Source organism: Nelusetta ayraudi, unplaced genomic scaffold, assembly GCF_046127955.1.
Source record: "Nelusetta ayraudi isolate G7.1 ecotype Tasmania unplaced genomic scaffold, CSIRO-AGI_Nayr_v1 ptg000002l, whole genome shotgun sequence".
In the NCBI taxonomy this organism is placed as follows: domain Eukaryota; kingdom Metazoa; phylum Chordata; class Actinopteri; order Tetraodontiformes; family Monacanthidae; genus Nelusetta; species Nelusetta ayraudi.
Genome location: NW_027466052.1, coordinates 4,472,925 through 4,490,612, shown reverse-complemented (window position 1 = coordinate 4,490,612; position 17,688 = coordinate 4,472,925). Strand labels below are relative to the sequence as shown.

At 44.2% G+C, this 17,688-nt stretch overlaps 1 protein-coding gene across 1 annotated transcript; it reads right to left on the bottom strand.

Annotated features, from left to right (window-relative positions):
- Window positions 1–1,520: 1,520 nt before the first annotated feature.
- On the bottom strand, window positions 1,521–5,340 carry fibinb (fin bud initiation factor b). The gene has a single exon (XM_076018198.1). The coding sequence runs from the start codon at window positions 4,846–4,848 to the stop codon at window positions 4,225–4,227; it is 624 nt and encodes a 207-aa protein (XP_075874313.1). The 5' UTR covers window positions 4,849–5,340; the 3' UTR covers window positions 1,521–4,224.
- Between the last annotated feature and the right edge of the window lie 12,348 nt (window positions 5,341–17,688).

The following is a 17,688-nucleotide window of genomic DNA, read 5'->3' as shown; positions in this document are numbered from 1 at the left end:
TGCCCAGTAATGCTAGAAATCTTGATAAGCCATCAGCAACAATATTACTTAGACACCACGGCTGGATATAACACTATTGTGTTAACGATAGGGTGGGGCATAATTTCTCTTGAACTTTTGTTTTTCCACTTTAATTTCATTTTGCAGCGAGTTTAAAAAAAAAAAAGAAGAAGAAGAAGAAGAAGAGGCGAATAAGAGAAACAACAACAACAACAACAACAACAACAACAGAGGCACTGCCCATTTCCCCGCTGGTATTGCACGTACACACAACGTTACACAAACACCGAACCTCATAGAGCAGCAGCAGCAGCAGCAGCAGCAGCGAGCGACAACGTAACAACCCCCCAGGGAACGTCAGGAGTACCGAACAGTTTTGACACATTTAGCCTGGCTAGCAGCAGAGCCGCTAGCGAGCTAGTTGGCGTCAACATAAAGCCGCTCTCCCCCCCACCCCCACCCCCCTCTCAACTACCCTCCAGGACTCGACGTTCAAAGCAACAACGGGATGGCTGGACGGTCCGCGAAAGTTCTCCGCGGAAGGAAGCCAAACTAGCTTTCCTGTCGCTTAACTTTGTTACCTGTTGCACTCAGTGAACGGTTGCTCCACGCAAGCAAAGTTGCGTCCGTCAACACAGAGCCGCTTGCACGCCACCGGTCAAAAATCAGTATGTAGGTCAAAGGTTGAGGAAGGAAGCCCCCCCGACAAATGTACGACGCGCTGATCATCATGACTGCAACGCCAGGCACACAGTAGAACTAACGGGACCTGCCGATACGTCCGCCTGGGAAAGTGGGTGGAAATCTTTATCGGCGACGGAGAATTAAAGCACAAGGCGCGATTGCGCTGTCGAGTTAGCATGAAATTAATAAATCAGCGCAACACAAACAAAACGAAGCCTGCAACTGAGGTCATTCCGTTAAGATTGACTGTGTGATGGGCTAAGGCGTTTCTCGATTAGCCTTCAGGTCGACGATTATTATATTATTAACTACTTTGTCTGCATGATCAGTCAGATATTAATAACCTATTTGATAAAACGTCACTCCTTGAAAGAAATTCCAAATTGACCAAATCAGAAATCAAAGCATTAAGAATGATGTCATATATATACATATATGCTCACACCAACAACATTATGAGTCAATCCAAACTTCCCCTTCAGTGTCGCTTCATACTTCTCAGCTAATTCCTCCCGGGTCCTTCGCTGGTTCAGGATTTGTGAATTAGCGCGCCGGATGACCTGAACCCAGTGGGTGTTCTGTACAATCTTCAGTCCAAGTGGCACCTGCAAACATCTGGGTTCAGAATTTTACCAGCTTCAATTTGCAATAATTAACCCAGGAAGTCAAACGGCGATCAAGGTCAGATTACAGCCGAGAGTTTCAAAGGGTAAATGAGGATTATGTGGCGTGCCAATTTATTAAATAACTGGAATGCGGGGAAAAGTTTCACTATCTGGGTGAGATTGATTTATTGACTTTGTCTACGCAGAGCCAAATCAAACAGTTTAAGTGTAGATGAAAGTACATAAAATTCTTATGTTTCCCAAGATGTAAATCAAAATTTCCTTTTCATTATGTTTTGTACCTCCTTAGGTGGATGCTGGTGAGAGTTCCTTTGGTGTATAAACCTCCAACCTACAGAGCAAACAGACAAAAATGCAAACAAAGGCATCCAATGATGTGAGGATGTGGTGTATCATCTTATAAAATACATGTATACAGTACTAAAAAAACAAACAGTTATAAAGTCAGCAGAACAATGTATTGTCCCAATTAACTTTATAAAAAATACTCTCTTTCAAAAGCTTTATGTAACATGCTCCTATCTCATCCCAATAGAAAAATTAAACAAGACTGTTTATCGATGTAGACTAAAGGGTTCAGGATGTATTGGATAACAATAGAGGGCAATAAAAGAAATAAAAACATCCATCAATTTGCAGTGTTACATAACCGGCATCAGAACTAATAACCATGTTAAACTTTTATCTTTTATCATTCCTTTTATTATTTTATTTCCGCGGCCGTGAAAGATTGAAGGATTAAAGAAAAGTCGGCGTGGTCACTGCAGAAAATATGGTTGTGGTTTGTTTGTGACCTTCATCTCGTCCCTGCCAACACCACAAACACAACTTCCTCTCATCTCTGCCGCTCATAAATACCGATGACTTTAACGTGCTCACAGGGGAGGCACAAGTGTGTATAATTAACAGGAGAACTCACAGGCCTGTAAAACAAACATGTAGAGGAACTCTGTCATACTTCAAGCACGTGGTTACACACCATGCAGTCCTAATGACTGTGCTGCTACTGCCAAATTGTAGGCTATGCCCAAAAGCCGGCACCTCCTCGAGCACGGCAACATAAGGAAAGATTTAATTTTCCTTTTACATCAAGTTTCTCGATGACAGACGAGTCAAATGACAGACGAGTCAAAATGAGATTATCTCAACACATTTTGCAACTCATCAGAGTATAAGGCATGACTCATAAAAGTAATAATATCTGCAATTGGATAGAAACCTCCAAACACAAGTTCTTTATTTATTTTTTTATAAAGCACAACACAAGCCATTAAGAATGTCGCCACGTCAATAACTGACATTTAAGTCCACGAGTGCTGCCTGCAGTCTTCTCTGTCATCTCACATCTCAATGGTAAAGAACAGATAATTGTTGTTTCTGTTCCACAACTTTTTTTTGTTTAATAAACAGTGATTACAGGTGAAGGCGGTTCAATAATAATGATAACAACACTCACAGTATTTACTAACTCCAGAGGATATACTGTACATTTCTTTTTTCTTTTTTTTTTTTCGAGATTATATATACTACCTGTGCGCAGCAGCACAGTGAAGGGGTTGCATTTCAAACCAAGTCACACCCTTTGTCACCGTAGCCGTGGACATCTGTGCAAAGTGTGCCAGCCTCTCAAACAGAAAACAGTTACAACAGATATATGCTAACATGTAAACATCCTTTGATATCTTCCATAGAACATTCACCTTAAGAGAGAGCCGCGGTTCTGTTGACCAGGTTAGAAGTTCTGCGTCCGGATACTTAGCAGACACATCCTGTTTTACTGCCTGTGACGTAAAAGTTTTTTAACACGGCTGAGTCAGTTTTTGGCATCAAAAGTCTTACAAAGCCTTTACAGTATTCAGTGCTGACGGGGACGGTGTTTCCAACATTTGGCCTAATGCTCAAGTGGACCTGGAGAACATTTGGTTGATACTTTTTTTTTCTTTTTCTTTTTTGGTAAACCTGCCATTTGGTTGCAACGAAATAAAACTCCCGCATCAGTGATTTCAGCAGCAGACTCACGTCGGAGGCCACTGGCGCTCTAACACACACAAATCAGGCGTGAACACGATCAGAGTTGAGACAGTTTTGTGTCAAGTCAGACAACTTGGCACGGTACCATCATTATGACATGACATCATTGGCTACATCCAGACTGGAAGTGTGAGAAAAGCTCCTCATCTCTCTCTTTCTCTCTCATTAAACATCTCGTGACTCAGAACCGGATCACAGGACCCAAAGAAGGAGGTCTAGGCCCTAAAGTTGAAAAACACTCCTGAAGACAAATTATTATTATTTTTGTGCTGTTTAACTTAAAGACCCCCATATCACGCAAACTTCCCTTTACTATTTAAAAAAAACAAAACAAAAACAATAATGCACGTCTGTGAAATATACCCTTCACTTGCTTGCTCCATGTTTTAAACAATGTGTGCTTAAACAGACAAGTCTGGCATTCAGGACTTTTGTTATGTCACAAGAAGTGCTGATACGTCTCCGAGGTTAGGAGCCACACCTTAAGTCAGGTTTTAGTTCACCCATCAAGACGAGACCACCTTGTTTTTAATCCTCTTCCAAACATGTTGAAGGTCCAGCAGAGCATCAGTTAAAAGGGAATTAAAGGCCGTTTTAACTGCAGGCTGTCAACATGGGGCTAAATATGCTGTTTAAGTAGCTGATTATGTTGAGTAATTGAACATTAAGGCTCCTCCACTGGAGTCCAGGATGGCATATAAGAATCTGAGAACTTAAATTTTGACTTGTGTGAGGTGATGGTCCTGACTTTGGAAGCACTGCATTCACAATACATGAAAAATAATAAAAAAAAAAATAAAATAAAAATGTTAGTCCCCCTTGTACTACGCTTTGTGATGTCCCTGATGCAGCTCCCCCAAACTCTGCAGGAACCGGGTCCCTCTCAGAACTTCATGTACTCGTTCTTCAGCCGGCTCAGTCTCGTGCCGTGGCTGCGGACGATCAGGGACAGCAGCTCGTGCTTGTCCTTCAGGCCCAGCGAGATGTCCAGCGTCTCCTTCATGACGTCCCGCGTGTGCACCACCATGTTGAGAAAGTCGTCATTGAGCCGGTGCTCCTCCTTCAGCTCGCCCTCCTGGCTCTGCTTGAACTTCACCTCCAGCTCCAGCAGCGACTTCTCCGAGCTGCCGAACGCCTCGGCGATCTGCGCCGTCTCCCGCCGCAGGTACCTGCCGTAGCTGTCCTCGCCGTCCAGGTCGTACGAGATGCTCTTGCCGATGCCCTCCAGGACGCGGGCCGAGTCCTCGATCTGCCTCTTGAGGATGGTGAAGTCGTCGCGTATGACCGAGTCCTGGTTCTCGTCCAGGCCGCACTTGCGCTCGTCCGTCATCTTGAAGAGCATCTGACACTTCTCCGGGTCGTCGTTCTCCTCGTAGTCGCCGTCCGGCACGAAGTAGTGATGGAAGGTGCCGTTGGACATCTCCGGATGTAGCGGACCGGCGAAGTAGGCTCCGCACATCGGCAGGGACACCATGCCGGCGCACAGGAGCAAGTGGAGGAAAGCCATGGCTTGGAAAGAGTCCGCAGGGAGTCGGGGGGAGGAAGTAGCTCAAGAGTGTTAAAAGTTACCCGGTCACAGTGTCAAAGAAAAGTCTGCTAGTTAATCCCAGCGCGGCGTGCAAACATTTCAATGAACGCAGACAAAACGAGGCTCCGCTTGCAGCAGCGTTCACGTCCCCGCTCCGCACTGTCCCGTCCGTCCGTCCACGTCAAGCGGGCGTCGAAAACTCACTCGGCCTGTCCCCTCTGCTCTCAGCCGAGCCGCGCCGCCTCCATCACCTTCGGCGAAGCACGCAGCAATGTGTGGAAGTCAGTTTCGGGGGGAGGAAACGTCGCTGCGAGCAACGAGAACCGGCCGCCTCAAACGCAACATCTGGATGTTGCCCGAGCGGCGCGCGCCGGCTTCTTCTCCTTCTTCTTCTTCTTCTTCTTCTGTTTTGGGCTAATAATAGGCTCAACCACTGAGCCACTCTCAAATTACAGCCCGCACCGTCACTTTAAAGGCTGCGTTCAGTCCCCCAGCAGGCTGCCAGCGGGGCCGAGCTGCTGGAAACCCTCAGAGGTTTGTGTTAAGACACAAATCTTAACACATGACAAATGACAAGTTGGTATTCTTGGTCAATTTTTTTGTTGTTGTTTGATTTTAAATCCAGAAAAAAAAAAGTGTCCGCAAAGGCCCCATAAAAACTGCTAAACCATGTGCGGCAACATAAACATGACTCAGATACTCTGCACCACAAATTTCCCAATGTCTGTTTGGGGCTTCTTGAACACCACAGGATTTGTTGCTGCGTTTAGATGTGGATTTGTAATAAACTACTGTATCAGTAAAACAGGCCAAACAAATACAAATAAATGCCTTTACTTTTGCAAAGGAGAGGTTTCACATTATTCAATAAATCAAGTAACGGGCTGGAAATGTTTCCGAGATTGTGGCTTTATCCCCAGCAGGATCAAGTTTGTGTTTAAACACGCCCAAAACACACACAAATTACAAGTTTACAGTATAAAGGGACCATAAAGGCTGGTAAACCCAGTGTGTCTTTGAAAACATGACGTTTTACACCAACCTGTAATTCACATTTTCATTTAATTTGATTTAAACCCACAACTGGCTAATTAATGCTTTACTTTGTCCCTGTTGCAAGATATCAAAGACAGAACATTTTTATTAAAAAAAAAAAAAAAAAGTCCACTCCCTCATTTTATTTGAAAATAATCGTTTTAATTCAATGTTGCAACTATTTTGGATTATTATTATTATTTTTTTTTTTTAAATCAACTGACCTTTGTCTTGTAGTTTGCTGCATGAACTGAAACGTATTTGCCGAATTACTGCATGTGCTTCTTTTGCAGCCACCTGCTACGGGATCAAATAACAGGTGCAGTTCAGTTCAAAGGACATGAAAATACACGCTATGGTCGGTCACTATTTAAACTAGTGGGTCGTAAAACCTTTACTATAACCAGCAATTTGTCGAGGTTCCCCTCCAGACTTCTGATTATGAGATATCTTGTCAAAGACAGCCTAGAGTAACTATATGACTGAACGTATGAAATAGGAAAAAAACACCTCTGAAATGTGAGGTAGATCTTCATAACCAGCCTGGGCACCATTACTGTGCAGCTGATGCCAAATTCAAATCAGAATATGGTTAATTTGAATGTAACATGACAATCAACACTTAGTGAAGTCCACTCATATTTGGCAATTTTGTTCTGCCTCCTGATTTGCAGATTAACTTATGGAGTTAATTTGAGTGTTTGACAGTGGGTTTTGTATTGAGCTTTTCCTTTTTTACCCCCAGTTAGAGTAAAATATACAATTAAAGTGGAAAACTGGAAAGGAATGACATGTTGCGTAAGCCTTATATAAACCAAGAGGTGATTTATGATTTGGGGGAAACGCTCCGCTTCACTCACCGTGGCTTTATCTTTCCGCAGGGATTAAACTGAATAATTGAAAAAACAAAATTTGATGTCTGTCAGTGAAGCTTGTCTTTGTGCTGAGTGAGGGGGGGGCGGGGGTTTCCCCTTCCCCTCAAGTTTTTAAAGATTTACCAATTACAAATTTTCACCGTGGGTAAGAAGATGCTCTGGAAACTTGCAGCTCTAAAAGATTAATGTTCTGTCAGAGTCCAGACTTTCATATTGGTCGCGCAAACCTGATGTTTTTTTTTCCACTTTCCTCCAGCTGTGGTCAGGCTCCGGTGTTTCTGCCGTCTGAAGGACAGTTGTTCCTAGTCATCAGTCTTCAGGCAGAACCCTCCGAGTCCTACTGCAACATAACAGGCCTGTGCACGCAGTGAGAAGGGGGAAACACCTCCAGTGAGGATGCTAATGGTGCATGCCGTCCGCCGCACAACAACAGCGCTGTTATTGTCGTCGGCGCCGTGCCTGTTTGTTTTGCATGAAAACATTTCTGCCAAGAGACTCTGCGCAATACCCCCGTCAGTGTGACTTTTAAACTTTTGCATAGACTCACTGGATTGCAAACTCTGGGAATGATTCTGAAACGCACCCGGTTGTAAACAAGGAACATTCCATTTCCAAGGTATAATGGAAGAAGCCATTAATTGAGTCAATCCCCAGGCCTGCAAAGTCAACCTGCTAATAGCACGCCAACGGTCCAGCCTCGAATCCTGACATCAAGGCGTTGTTTCCGATGAAGCAGTAGGCCCTTAATTTGGCAAGTACAACGTCAGAGGATTTATGGAGGGCATGAGAAACAGGTGGATCAGAAACACCAGCAGCAACCCAGGTGAGATGCCATGAGCCACCAAAGAGAGATTGGATGGAGATGCAGGGCCTCACTTTAAGTAAGTAAAAGTTGTTTTTTTCTTTTTCGTTGCAATGAATTTGGTTTGCACGTTGAAAGAATTTGGATGACACAAGTAAAAAATAAAGATGTGTCGAATTTTTGGGTGACGTCACGTATGTCACGTCAGAGTTGTCAGGAGCTGTGGAGGGTCGTCGAAGGCCTCTCTCTCTCTCTTACTCTCAACATGATGCAGACATTTTCAGTCCGCCAACACATATTCTGACATCATCATTAGCGGTGATTAACAGGACAGTTTGTGGTCAAATCAGTCCAACTCTTGTTCAAAGGACCGTGTTTGGATCAGGTTCCAGTTTGGCAAAGCTCTCAGTCTGAAAGGGTTCTGGACAAAGAACGCACAGCTCAACAGTCAGACTCAAAAGAGAGCGAGGCTTCCTGTGATTACAGAAAAGTCCATTTTTTCCCCGTCCGTTTCGGGAACTACTGGGAGTGACTTTTCTACCGAACCGTGGGACATTACTGGGAAACTTCTTCCTTGGAAGGACTGAGATCATTAGCCGGCTCATTTATCGTCCACAGCTTCAGTTTTGTGTGTGTCTGAAAAGAGAACTCTCCCAAATGTCCTGACTTTATTTTCACATTCAGAAATGAGTCATTATCATGGAGTTTTGAACAAAATAAATGAGATTTAATGAACAATTGAACAAAACAAATCAAGTCATAATGCAATCATAAATAGAAACAAAGTGAAAAAAATACAGGTATGCGTTTTAAAACTTTAATTTAAATTTAAATGAACCTTAAAACTTTACTTAGCAGTTCAGACCAAGAGCAGCTTTGAAAGTTCCTGCCACTCTCTAACAGTCCCTCAAACCCCAATAAAAACCTTTCTGGCTGCACTTCTTAAAACCCGACCAGCCACGAGCCCTTGTGTCATAGCTGGCCTCAAATCAGATCCAGATGCCCAACTGTGTAAAAGCTCTCAAACAAACCTCCGGCAGTCAGCTGCTGAACTGCTGCAAGCACCAGCTGGGTACCGGATGGAGGCCGTGACGTCACACGATGGCGGCTGCATGCGGATCGGGTCCAGTAAAATCCAGCTGAGAGAATTCTTGGTCTTTGTCTTCTTATTTGCGTTGGTGTTGTTTTGTACTTGTCTGTGAGTGTATTGCACTTCAGCAGGACTTTCTGGCCGAGGAGGATTTCGACAGTTGAGCGTGCACGGACCTGTTGGAGGAGCTTCCAGCATTGCCTCTGCAAAGCCTGACGGCCTTTTTGTGCACTTTTTTGTTTGTTTTCTCTTGTGGGCTCTGGGAGCTGAGACTCTCCTCTCTCGTGGTAAATTGCTCTCACATCTGCTTGTTGACTGCGAGCCTTTAATTGTTAGTTAAGCTGACTCGAGTTCCCGGTCTGAAGTCAAGCCAGCAGCAGGTAACCAACAGCTTCTTCACGCGGGTCTGTTCAGAATTCAGTCTCATTAGGTGAATTAAAGGGACATGGCTCTAAGGGGGAGAAGTTAACATTCCTTTTAGCTTGAATGTCCCACACTTTCAAATCTAGAAAAATGCAAACAAAACAAACAGACAATCAAAAAGCATATGTAGCCCCCTGTTTACTGGTTAAGTCCTAAAATATGCAAGTTCGGCTTCCTGTTAAAAGCAGTGCTTTGCAGGACCTTCCAACAAGACGTCCACCTGGCTGGGGTGTTGTTCTTAACCTGGGAGAGGTGTCAGTACCCTTTGTGACATCACAAAAGGCTTTTTTCTAAAACTACACACACTTTCAATGTAGTGGTAGGCCGACAAAGTTAGAGATGGACTTTCTTATTTCAGTGGAGACACAACCTTGCAGTTAGAGGACACTGCTACACATGTGCTTTTTGCTTAACGTGCGACCTTAAACATGCAAATATCCTCTTATGTAGCACATGATCATCTTTCCATTAGATGTGGTATTATGCTCTGATTCAAAACACGTCTGCCCGTCTTTAAATGCACCCATTTAGAGCATCATGTAAGCAATACATTTGAGCCATTTCAACATGAGATTAACCGTGTTTTGGTGCTGAGCTAATCTGAAAAGGTCAGCGAGGATTCGCGTGTCTTCTTCGTTCTGTTTCCAGCTGTTTTTCTATGCGGCGTCCCAACCTTTTTAGGGTCAGAAGCCTTGCATGAACGACTGTCTCGGCGCTAATGTGGCTCCCCTCTCTGATTTCTGCCTCTCTCTGATGTTTATAAGCCATTTCCACTGCAGGGCTGTTTGCTCAGAGATTAACTTGTTTGTTTTGGATGAGGGCTGGATGGATGCCGTTTGTCCGGTTAATTAACATGATTGGTGATCTGCAGCGGGATGCCCTTGACGACCACGAGCAAAGTTGTCCTTGCTCATTGTACGATGCTAGCATCAGTTGTGGTATTCTTTGTTTATTCAAATCTGGTGCGCTTGAAACGAAGACCTCAGATCACATCTACTGCTGTTTATTTGTTTTGCTTTTTTGTTTTTTGAAACAGGGGCGGAGCTCTCAAGCAGATGTGCACTGCACTTCCTACTATTACGTGCTGCAAACAAAAGCTTTTTGCACTACCTAGGCTAGCTTGAAGAGCAAATCAACTTGATTAAATGTGCCCAGTAAATTGCAGAGAAGAGCAGCACTACCACTGTCTACATTGTGTACAAAATGAGTGTCTAATTTTTTTCCTTTAAGAAAAAAGACAAAAGGTTTTTCCTCTACATCTTTTCTGTGTTCCATAATCTCACAAAACCTGACGTTGACTTTTCAGACCAAAGAATAAGGGTTAAGGATGACATTGTGCTATTTAAACATTTTATATCAAGTGTTCCCCAAGTTCTTCCAACGTCCCGAAGTCTGGATTGGCAGAAAACCTGAAACTTCTTAGCAAAACGTACATCAAGGGTCAACCTGCAAAGTGGTTTATAGATCAGAGGGTGAAAGTTTTATGCTGGTATTCACAGGCTGTGCTCTAAAGACTGCAGACCGTTAAGAATTTTTTATTAGACGTCTTGAAAGGCAACGTCCCTGAATGCCACCGAACGAGACAGACTGAAAGTTTCCAGTCTCGTCTGTCTGTTTCAAATCACTGTCATGTTGTTGCTCGGTCGGCGGTGGCCTCATCCAGCTGTCGCTCCGCGAGCTAGCTCACATCCCTTTGACTCACTGTGCGAACTGGAGGCTTTTTGGGCTACCACATGGCAAATTGCAGACTCATGTCCGTGCGCAGGGGCATCTCCACTGATGCTTTCAGGGAATTTGTCACCGGCGTGAACCTTGTGTGAACTCGCCCTTGCGAAACCCGATTACCGGATTTAGAAGTGCAGCCGTTTTGTCTTTCTTTCTTCAAAGGCTCATAAGAAAACAAATGATTTCATATTTTCTACTTATTTGAAAAAAAAAAGAAGGTTTTGTTTGTGGGGGTGATCTTTCCATGGGTCGTATAATATTTATTAGGAAATCCTCAGGCGCCAAAAATGATTCATCCCAAATAAAACTGCAATGGAACACAAGCCTCGGACATTACTTATTCGCCCTTTGGGAGCCGTGGCTGCGTTCTGAGCAAACACAAGTCGTGTGTTGTCCTTTTTTTAGTTCATTCTTCAGCTGCTACATTAAGTTTAGGAGGGACATACAGTGCAATTTCTCAGTGAGGAGAATGCTGTTGGAGAATTCGATGCATTGATTTTGTTTTCTCCATGTGGTACATTATTAAGTTCAGACTTAAAACTATCGCCTGGTTAACTTAGCTTGGCAGGGAACACGTGAACTCTGTGACTGTCTGGTGGTAACAGTTAGGAAGACAGCACTCACAGGAGTGTTTTCACTTCTTTGTGCGGAAAAAAAAAAATCTTGTCGTAAAACTAAAATCCCAGTTGCCAAAATAAACTTTGTATAGCTACGTATTTCTACCATAAAAAGACTGCAATACAAATACCAAATTCCACAAATACTTTCTATTTAATTGGTTTCTCAAAATGCAAAATTGGCAACGCAAGGTGCTCCACAGAATGAACTGAGTGATACCTTTTCTCCTTGAGAAGTTCCTGGCAGCAAATCCAGTTTTACGTTGTGGAAAAACCTGGAACGACGGCCGGCAAAGTTAGTTTAAAGGTAGTTTTTAATGCATGATAGATAATTTTCATCGTATTTTTAGCTACCTTACTTCCATCACAACCTAAGCTGTGCGGCAGGCATCAATGCATGCAGTGCAGCAAATCTGCCGTTTACATGAATAATTCAAACTCATTTCACAAAGACAAAAACAACCAAAAAGAATTAACAGAGCTCAAAGAAAGAATATGGGACACTCAGAGAACTAAAACCAGACAGCAGTTAAAAGCATTGCCTTCCTCTGAGTGACCCAAGAGAAAGAAATGTGCTCTGTGCACCATCCAAATGTGACTCCACCACTTGAACTGGTGATAAAAGCCGCAATAAAAGGCACAACAATGAGCGAGGAGGCCTACACGGAAACGCCAACGTCTGAAGTTATATTGGTAGCAGCTTTGAGACAAAACCCTGGTGACTAAGCGTTTTGTGGTTACGGTCCCTTAATATTCTCATTTCCAGATCTCAATTTTCTTTCCATCACGCCGGTGAAGCAGCGATTAATTACCCTAAAAACTCTGCAGCAACATGTTTTGCCCAATGTTTGGAAGGGTTTCAAAGGCAGCACCTGGCTGGTGGCGTGTGTGACGATCACCGCAAAAGGTCAGTTTTAACAAACATTTTCCTGAAATTGCAGCAAGCAAAAATAGTAGCAGTAGTGACGTTTTTCTTCATTTCTGAGGAGTTAAATTACAGGCCAGAGAACTACTGGTTGAGGACATGGATGATGTGACTTTTGAACAATATACATTTTTAACATTTACTTCTGAAACATTGTCTGATGCACAAAATAACAGCTACTTTTTGAAGTGGTGGTCACGTTTGAAGGCTTGTATAAAATTCCACCCGTCCACTTTGAATGGGACGTTAACAACATCAAACTGACCTTGCCTCTGTGTTTCACCTGTGTTTTCTGAATTGAATTGTAAAGTGGGACCTTTAATTGCAATCGGGTGCAACTGCAGGATACAATCACTCATCGCCCTAATAATTCCTCATGCAAAAGGGGGCGGGGGGGACCATCAGTATGAGTGCGCTCAAATTCTTTAGCAGAAAAAAAAAAAAGCAAAGCCCCTCTGATGTCATTTTTTTCCAACCCCGAGACCCTGACACATTGTCTGTAATATCTGGAGAAATTGAATCATAACGCGATAATGCCGCACACGGGCCGTTCAACGGTGGCGTCATGCGGCACTCTGATGGCTTCAGGGACGGCGGGCTGAAGTTGGGATGGACAAATAATGCGCATTTTCACTCCAAGCACGGGAGAATTTGGAGTGAATTTGCTTAATTCCTCTCAACTCAATTTTCTTGACGCATTCCTGACGGCAACATTCACCGACGCGTCTCTGGGGCCTCAACGCACTGATTGCAGGTCTGTGAGCACCAGCGGCGACAGGCGAGAGTTCGAGTTTCAAGTCATTAAAGAGTTTTTTAAATTTTTTTTCTTCACGTTGGAGCTGACACAAGCTATTGGCACGTACGATCAGTCTCCCTCCCTCCCTCCTTCTCTCTCTCCCACCCTACCCCGGATGCTTGAGTGTTTTGGTTGTGGATACGGACTTTTTAAAGGCAAATCCATCATGTGCTCATATTCCTGTCACTTAACTGGCTTAAAGACTGATCATAGCAATTAACAGCGGGTTTCCACAGCAGAGTAAACATCTTTAAAGGACGGTTGTAAAAAGACTCAGCCCAGTGTTGACGGAGTGTTGGTGACATTTTTTAATCCACATAACTATTTATGAGTTTTACAGAGGGAAAAACATCCAGCCAATGTAAAAACAAACAAACAAACCAAAAAACAAACCAAAAACAACACATGGAAAATAGAACGTCTACATTGTGTTCACCCAAGTGTCTGGAAGACTTGGAAGTCCTAGAACTGTGAGGCTAATTCCATGTTGTGGGCCAGCAGTGTTCTCATGCTAGCATCTGCGAGTGATGTGGGTTAGCTGACTTGCTAGCAGACTTGTTTGTTTGTCTTTATCTCCGGTGTCTGCATGTGGGTTAAGAACGGTCACCATCCACAAGAGCGGATCAGCAGTAAATGAGTGAAGTCTCGGATTTGGAATGAAGTGTCCCTTTAAACAGCCTCTCTTAAAAACCAACATGCTGGACGCCATGTTTGCATGCTGGCTAGTATTTAGCCGGTGACGGCTGTCGCCGATCTCTGGAGATTCAAACCGTCACTTGTCTCTACTGATCTTTATGAAAAATCTATGAGTGTGTCATGATTCATGTTTAAAGGTCCAGTGTGTAAAATTTTGAAGGAAGCCCGGTATTTACGTAAGCCTGCCTGACAGTGCGTTTTGTATTTCGGGCCCTGCCAGGCGGCCTTTCCTTAAGAAATGGTGGTGCAAGATGGCAGCTAACGAGGAGCAAGACCCTTGCTTTATGTATGTTCCTATATGAGAATCAAATCCAAATTACTTTAATTGTACTGTGAGTCTACACTTCTATTTATGGGCAGTATGTTCAGCTTTTACCAATATAAAAAGAATTAATCGAGCTAAATTTTACACACTGGACCTTCAAATTCCGAGAAAAACGGATCGTTCAGCACCCATTGGACCGGGTCGCAGGGCGGAGTTATCCTCAGCAGTTGAGCAGCGCTATCCAAGGCTCCTCGCACCAGGAGCTTCGTAACTCAGTCGAAAAATTGAATAAATGAGAACTAAGTCAAGTCTGTCAGGCTTTGCCAAGGCTGTGGAGGGGGAGTCCCACAGCTCCAGCGCCCGGGGGCCTCAGAGGGAGCCCCCAAGTGGTCTGTGGTAATGTCCTAAATGCAGCAACCCAGTAGGGAAAATCCCACTGAAATGGAGACCTTAACCCCTCCAAGTGCTGCTTGAATTTTCTGCCCGCTGCTCCCGAGACTGAATCACCCGGCTCTTAATGTTCCCATTTACTTTGCGAGCGAGAGAAATACCATCCAAAGTGTCTTCCCAACGTTCAAGATGTCACTCAAAGGGGATGTGACGTCATCTAAAGCGAGATTCAGCCTCATTAAACTTCGAGGGAAAATGATTCTGCTCTGTCATGACATCAACAGATGTCAGAATCATGACATCTATAGAGAGCAGAGAGTCAGCTCACCACACCGTGTGTGTTCTCCCCCTGCTGATTGCTGGCTGCCTGGCTTGGGCGGCTGTCACAATCACGTTAATGCATGTAAATGTCCTTGTCTGTGGAGAGTTGGCGGCCGCCTCTGAAACCACAGCCTGCTCTGCCCCCTTTTGCCGCTATTTGTGTCCGTGAACAATAAATAGCAGTGACCGGACCGACGGCGCTGGATGCTAACGATAGCGCCGCCTGCCTAAAAGGGTTCGTCTCAATTTACTATTAAAATGGGAAGCGGAAGAAGAAGTACAGAAGAAATGCCAAGCGAGGCGTTCTCTGGCTGGCGCGATAGTTCTCTGTCCGTTATGTCCTCGTTTGCTCAGCAGAGGCGGCGCCGTCGGTTGTTTTTTTTGTCCTCATGCAGTGCTGAAATAATGTGATACAAAAGTGACTGTACAAATTTCTTAAGTTCAACAGTTAAAGCTTCATTTTGCATTCCAAAATTCACGTTATGTTCAAAAATGTTGAGGCATACATGATTAAAAATCTACAGCTGGAGTTTCCCCCCCCGGCAAAGTGGCCAATCAGAGGCAAGTAAAAAAAAAAAAGAAAGAAAATGTTTTGCAGCTACACCAAAACACCATTTTCTCCAAGATTCTCCAAAATTTGAGCAGAATGACCTTGTTGCCATTTGCCACAGTTAATGCTCGCGGTGGCAACTGTCGGTGTTGGTTTCAAACTACGTAAAAAGAAAGAAAGAAACAGGTTTAATGCAGCAGCGAGGTGTCGTCAGTGCTGAGCTCAGATGGAGAGTTCCAGGAAGTTTTTGGAGCACATGCCAAACTGATGACACACTAATCTGCCCTCCTTGGAGAAATAAATGAACCTCTGTGCGGTTCCAGTGCGATGAGGAACATGATGGATTGAAGAGAGAGACAGTAATTCTGAATAAATCCAAATGTTCAAAGTGCACTTTCCCCCCCTTCTGCTTCTTCTTCTTCTTCTTCTTCTTGTCTTTTACGTCAGAATCGGCAACTGGGCAATTCAGGAGAAACAAAAGAACAGGGATTGTTGTTTCATTAGGGAGATGATTCATTGAAGCTGAATCACTCTGGCAGCGTGCTGATGTCATGATACAGACTACAGACTCAGCTAGACAACAAGCTTGACGGCGTTTAATCCAAGGCTGCCGCTAAATCACAGGCTGCAATAGAGACAATACTTGGCGCTAAATTGAAGGTAAACGGTTTTGATCAATGTTTGGCATCAAAAATTGCTTTTTTATTTACTTATTTATTTATTTATTTATTTTAACTCAGGCTCTCATATATGCAATATGAAAAGCAATTTCCATGAGACCGCTCGAGTTCTGCTCTCGTGTTGACAGTGAGTGTTCCTTGGACTGCTTTTGATACGTGCGTTTACAAAATCCAAATTATAATTAGGCAGCGGTATGAAAGGTGGCCGGGGATCAACGTGCTCAGGCACGACAGATATTGCCTTGATGTGTCAGTGTTGGAAGAGCCGCAGGACACATCTGTATTTTTCATCAAGCCTGCGCCTTTTTCTCTTTTCCTTTGTTTTGTTTTGTGTTCTTAACCTTACATCCCTTTGCACGAGTTGTTGCCACAGCAACACTTTCAGCTAGCAGTCAAACTTGGGGTTACGTTTGAATTTGTCGAAACAACCTCGACGTGCGTCAAAGGGGGCGACCCCGATCACATGCACACGATGTTGCCAATACCGGTGGTGGTGCAGAAATGTTCCACCAGGTCAATGGTTTGTTTGAACCTTTTGTCGCCTTTATTTAACCAGCAAAGTCAGACCGAGCTGTAAATCCTGCAGCAGACAGATGTGTTTTCGCGTATTGCTCAAGTTATTCAGCCATGCGTGTGTCTCACCCTGCAACTATGCTGTTCCTGTCATCGTTCCTTTCATCAGTAGCAAACTTTGAAATGTTTGCAGAAAAGCCAGCGGTGTTAGCACCCTGTTTTTAGCCAAAAAAAATCCAGGGGAGCCTCTGCGACTTTCTTGCCTGAGTTGCGAGGCCCGTGTGAAAGCAAACCGAATTCTGATCGAACCGTCCCTTGAAGTCAGCCTTTAGCCGCGTTCAGACTGCCAGCCAAAATCCAATTTTAACCCATCCAGATTGAAACCGGATGGCTCTCTTGTGGTCTGAACAGTCACAAATCCCATGAAATCCGATTTTTGCGAAACGGATTGAAACCACCTTTGGGAGGGAGTTTCAAATCGCGTTTGGACAGATGCGTCTCAGTCTGAACAGCTCCAAACACACCGATCGGTTTTGACTGTCCGTGACGTCACTCACCAGGCGGAGCTGTACCGTCATAGAGCAGACAAGAGAAGTATAAAACAGCAGTCCCTGGACAGAGGAGGAAATTCATTGCCTCACCAGTCCGCGGGGAGATACTAGCCAAGCTCCAGGCCACGTATCGCAACAAGTGCATTTAGTTTTTGCCGCTGTCGCACACTACATGCACTGGACGACGCCTCCGCTCCGACTTTGTTGCTACTGCAACCTGTCAGATGGTTCAATAATGTGGCCCAGTCTGAACAGAGCCAGATCCCATTTGGACACTTGCTAAAAACAGTGTGGACATTCCTAAAAATCAGATTTGAGAAGGAATCTGACTTGACCTGCAGTCTGAACGCAGCCTTTGACTCGCAAAAGTCGCAAAGTCGCTCTCGTTTTTCTGTCAGCGATATGCGAATCCCAGAAAGGAGAATGAGACGAGAAAAAAACGAAAGCAGGCAAAGCACAATCATGGCAGCTGTCAGTCCCGGCCGGTCGTATGGACACAGCCCTCAGAATAAAGGATTAGCTGGATCACAGGAGTAATTGGCCGGCGTTAGAAAGGGGGCTGGGG

Coding starts and splice junctions, on each gene's coding strand:
- fibinb (XM_076018198.1), bottom strand. CDS start 4,848: ATGGCTTTCCTCCACTTGCTCCTGTGCGCCGGCATGGTGTCCCTGCCG.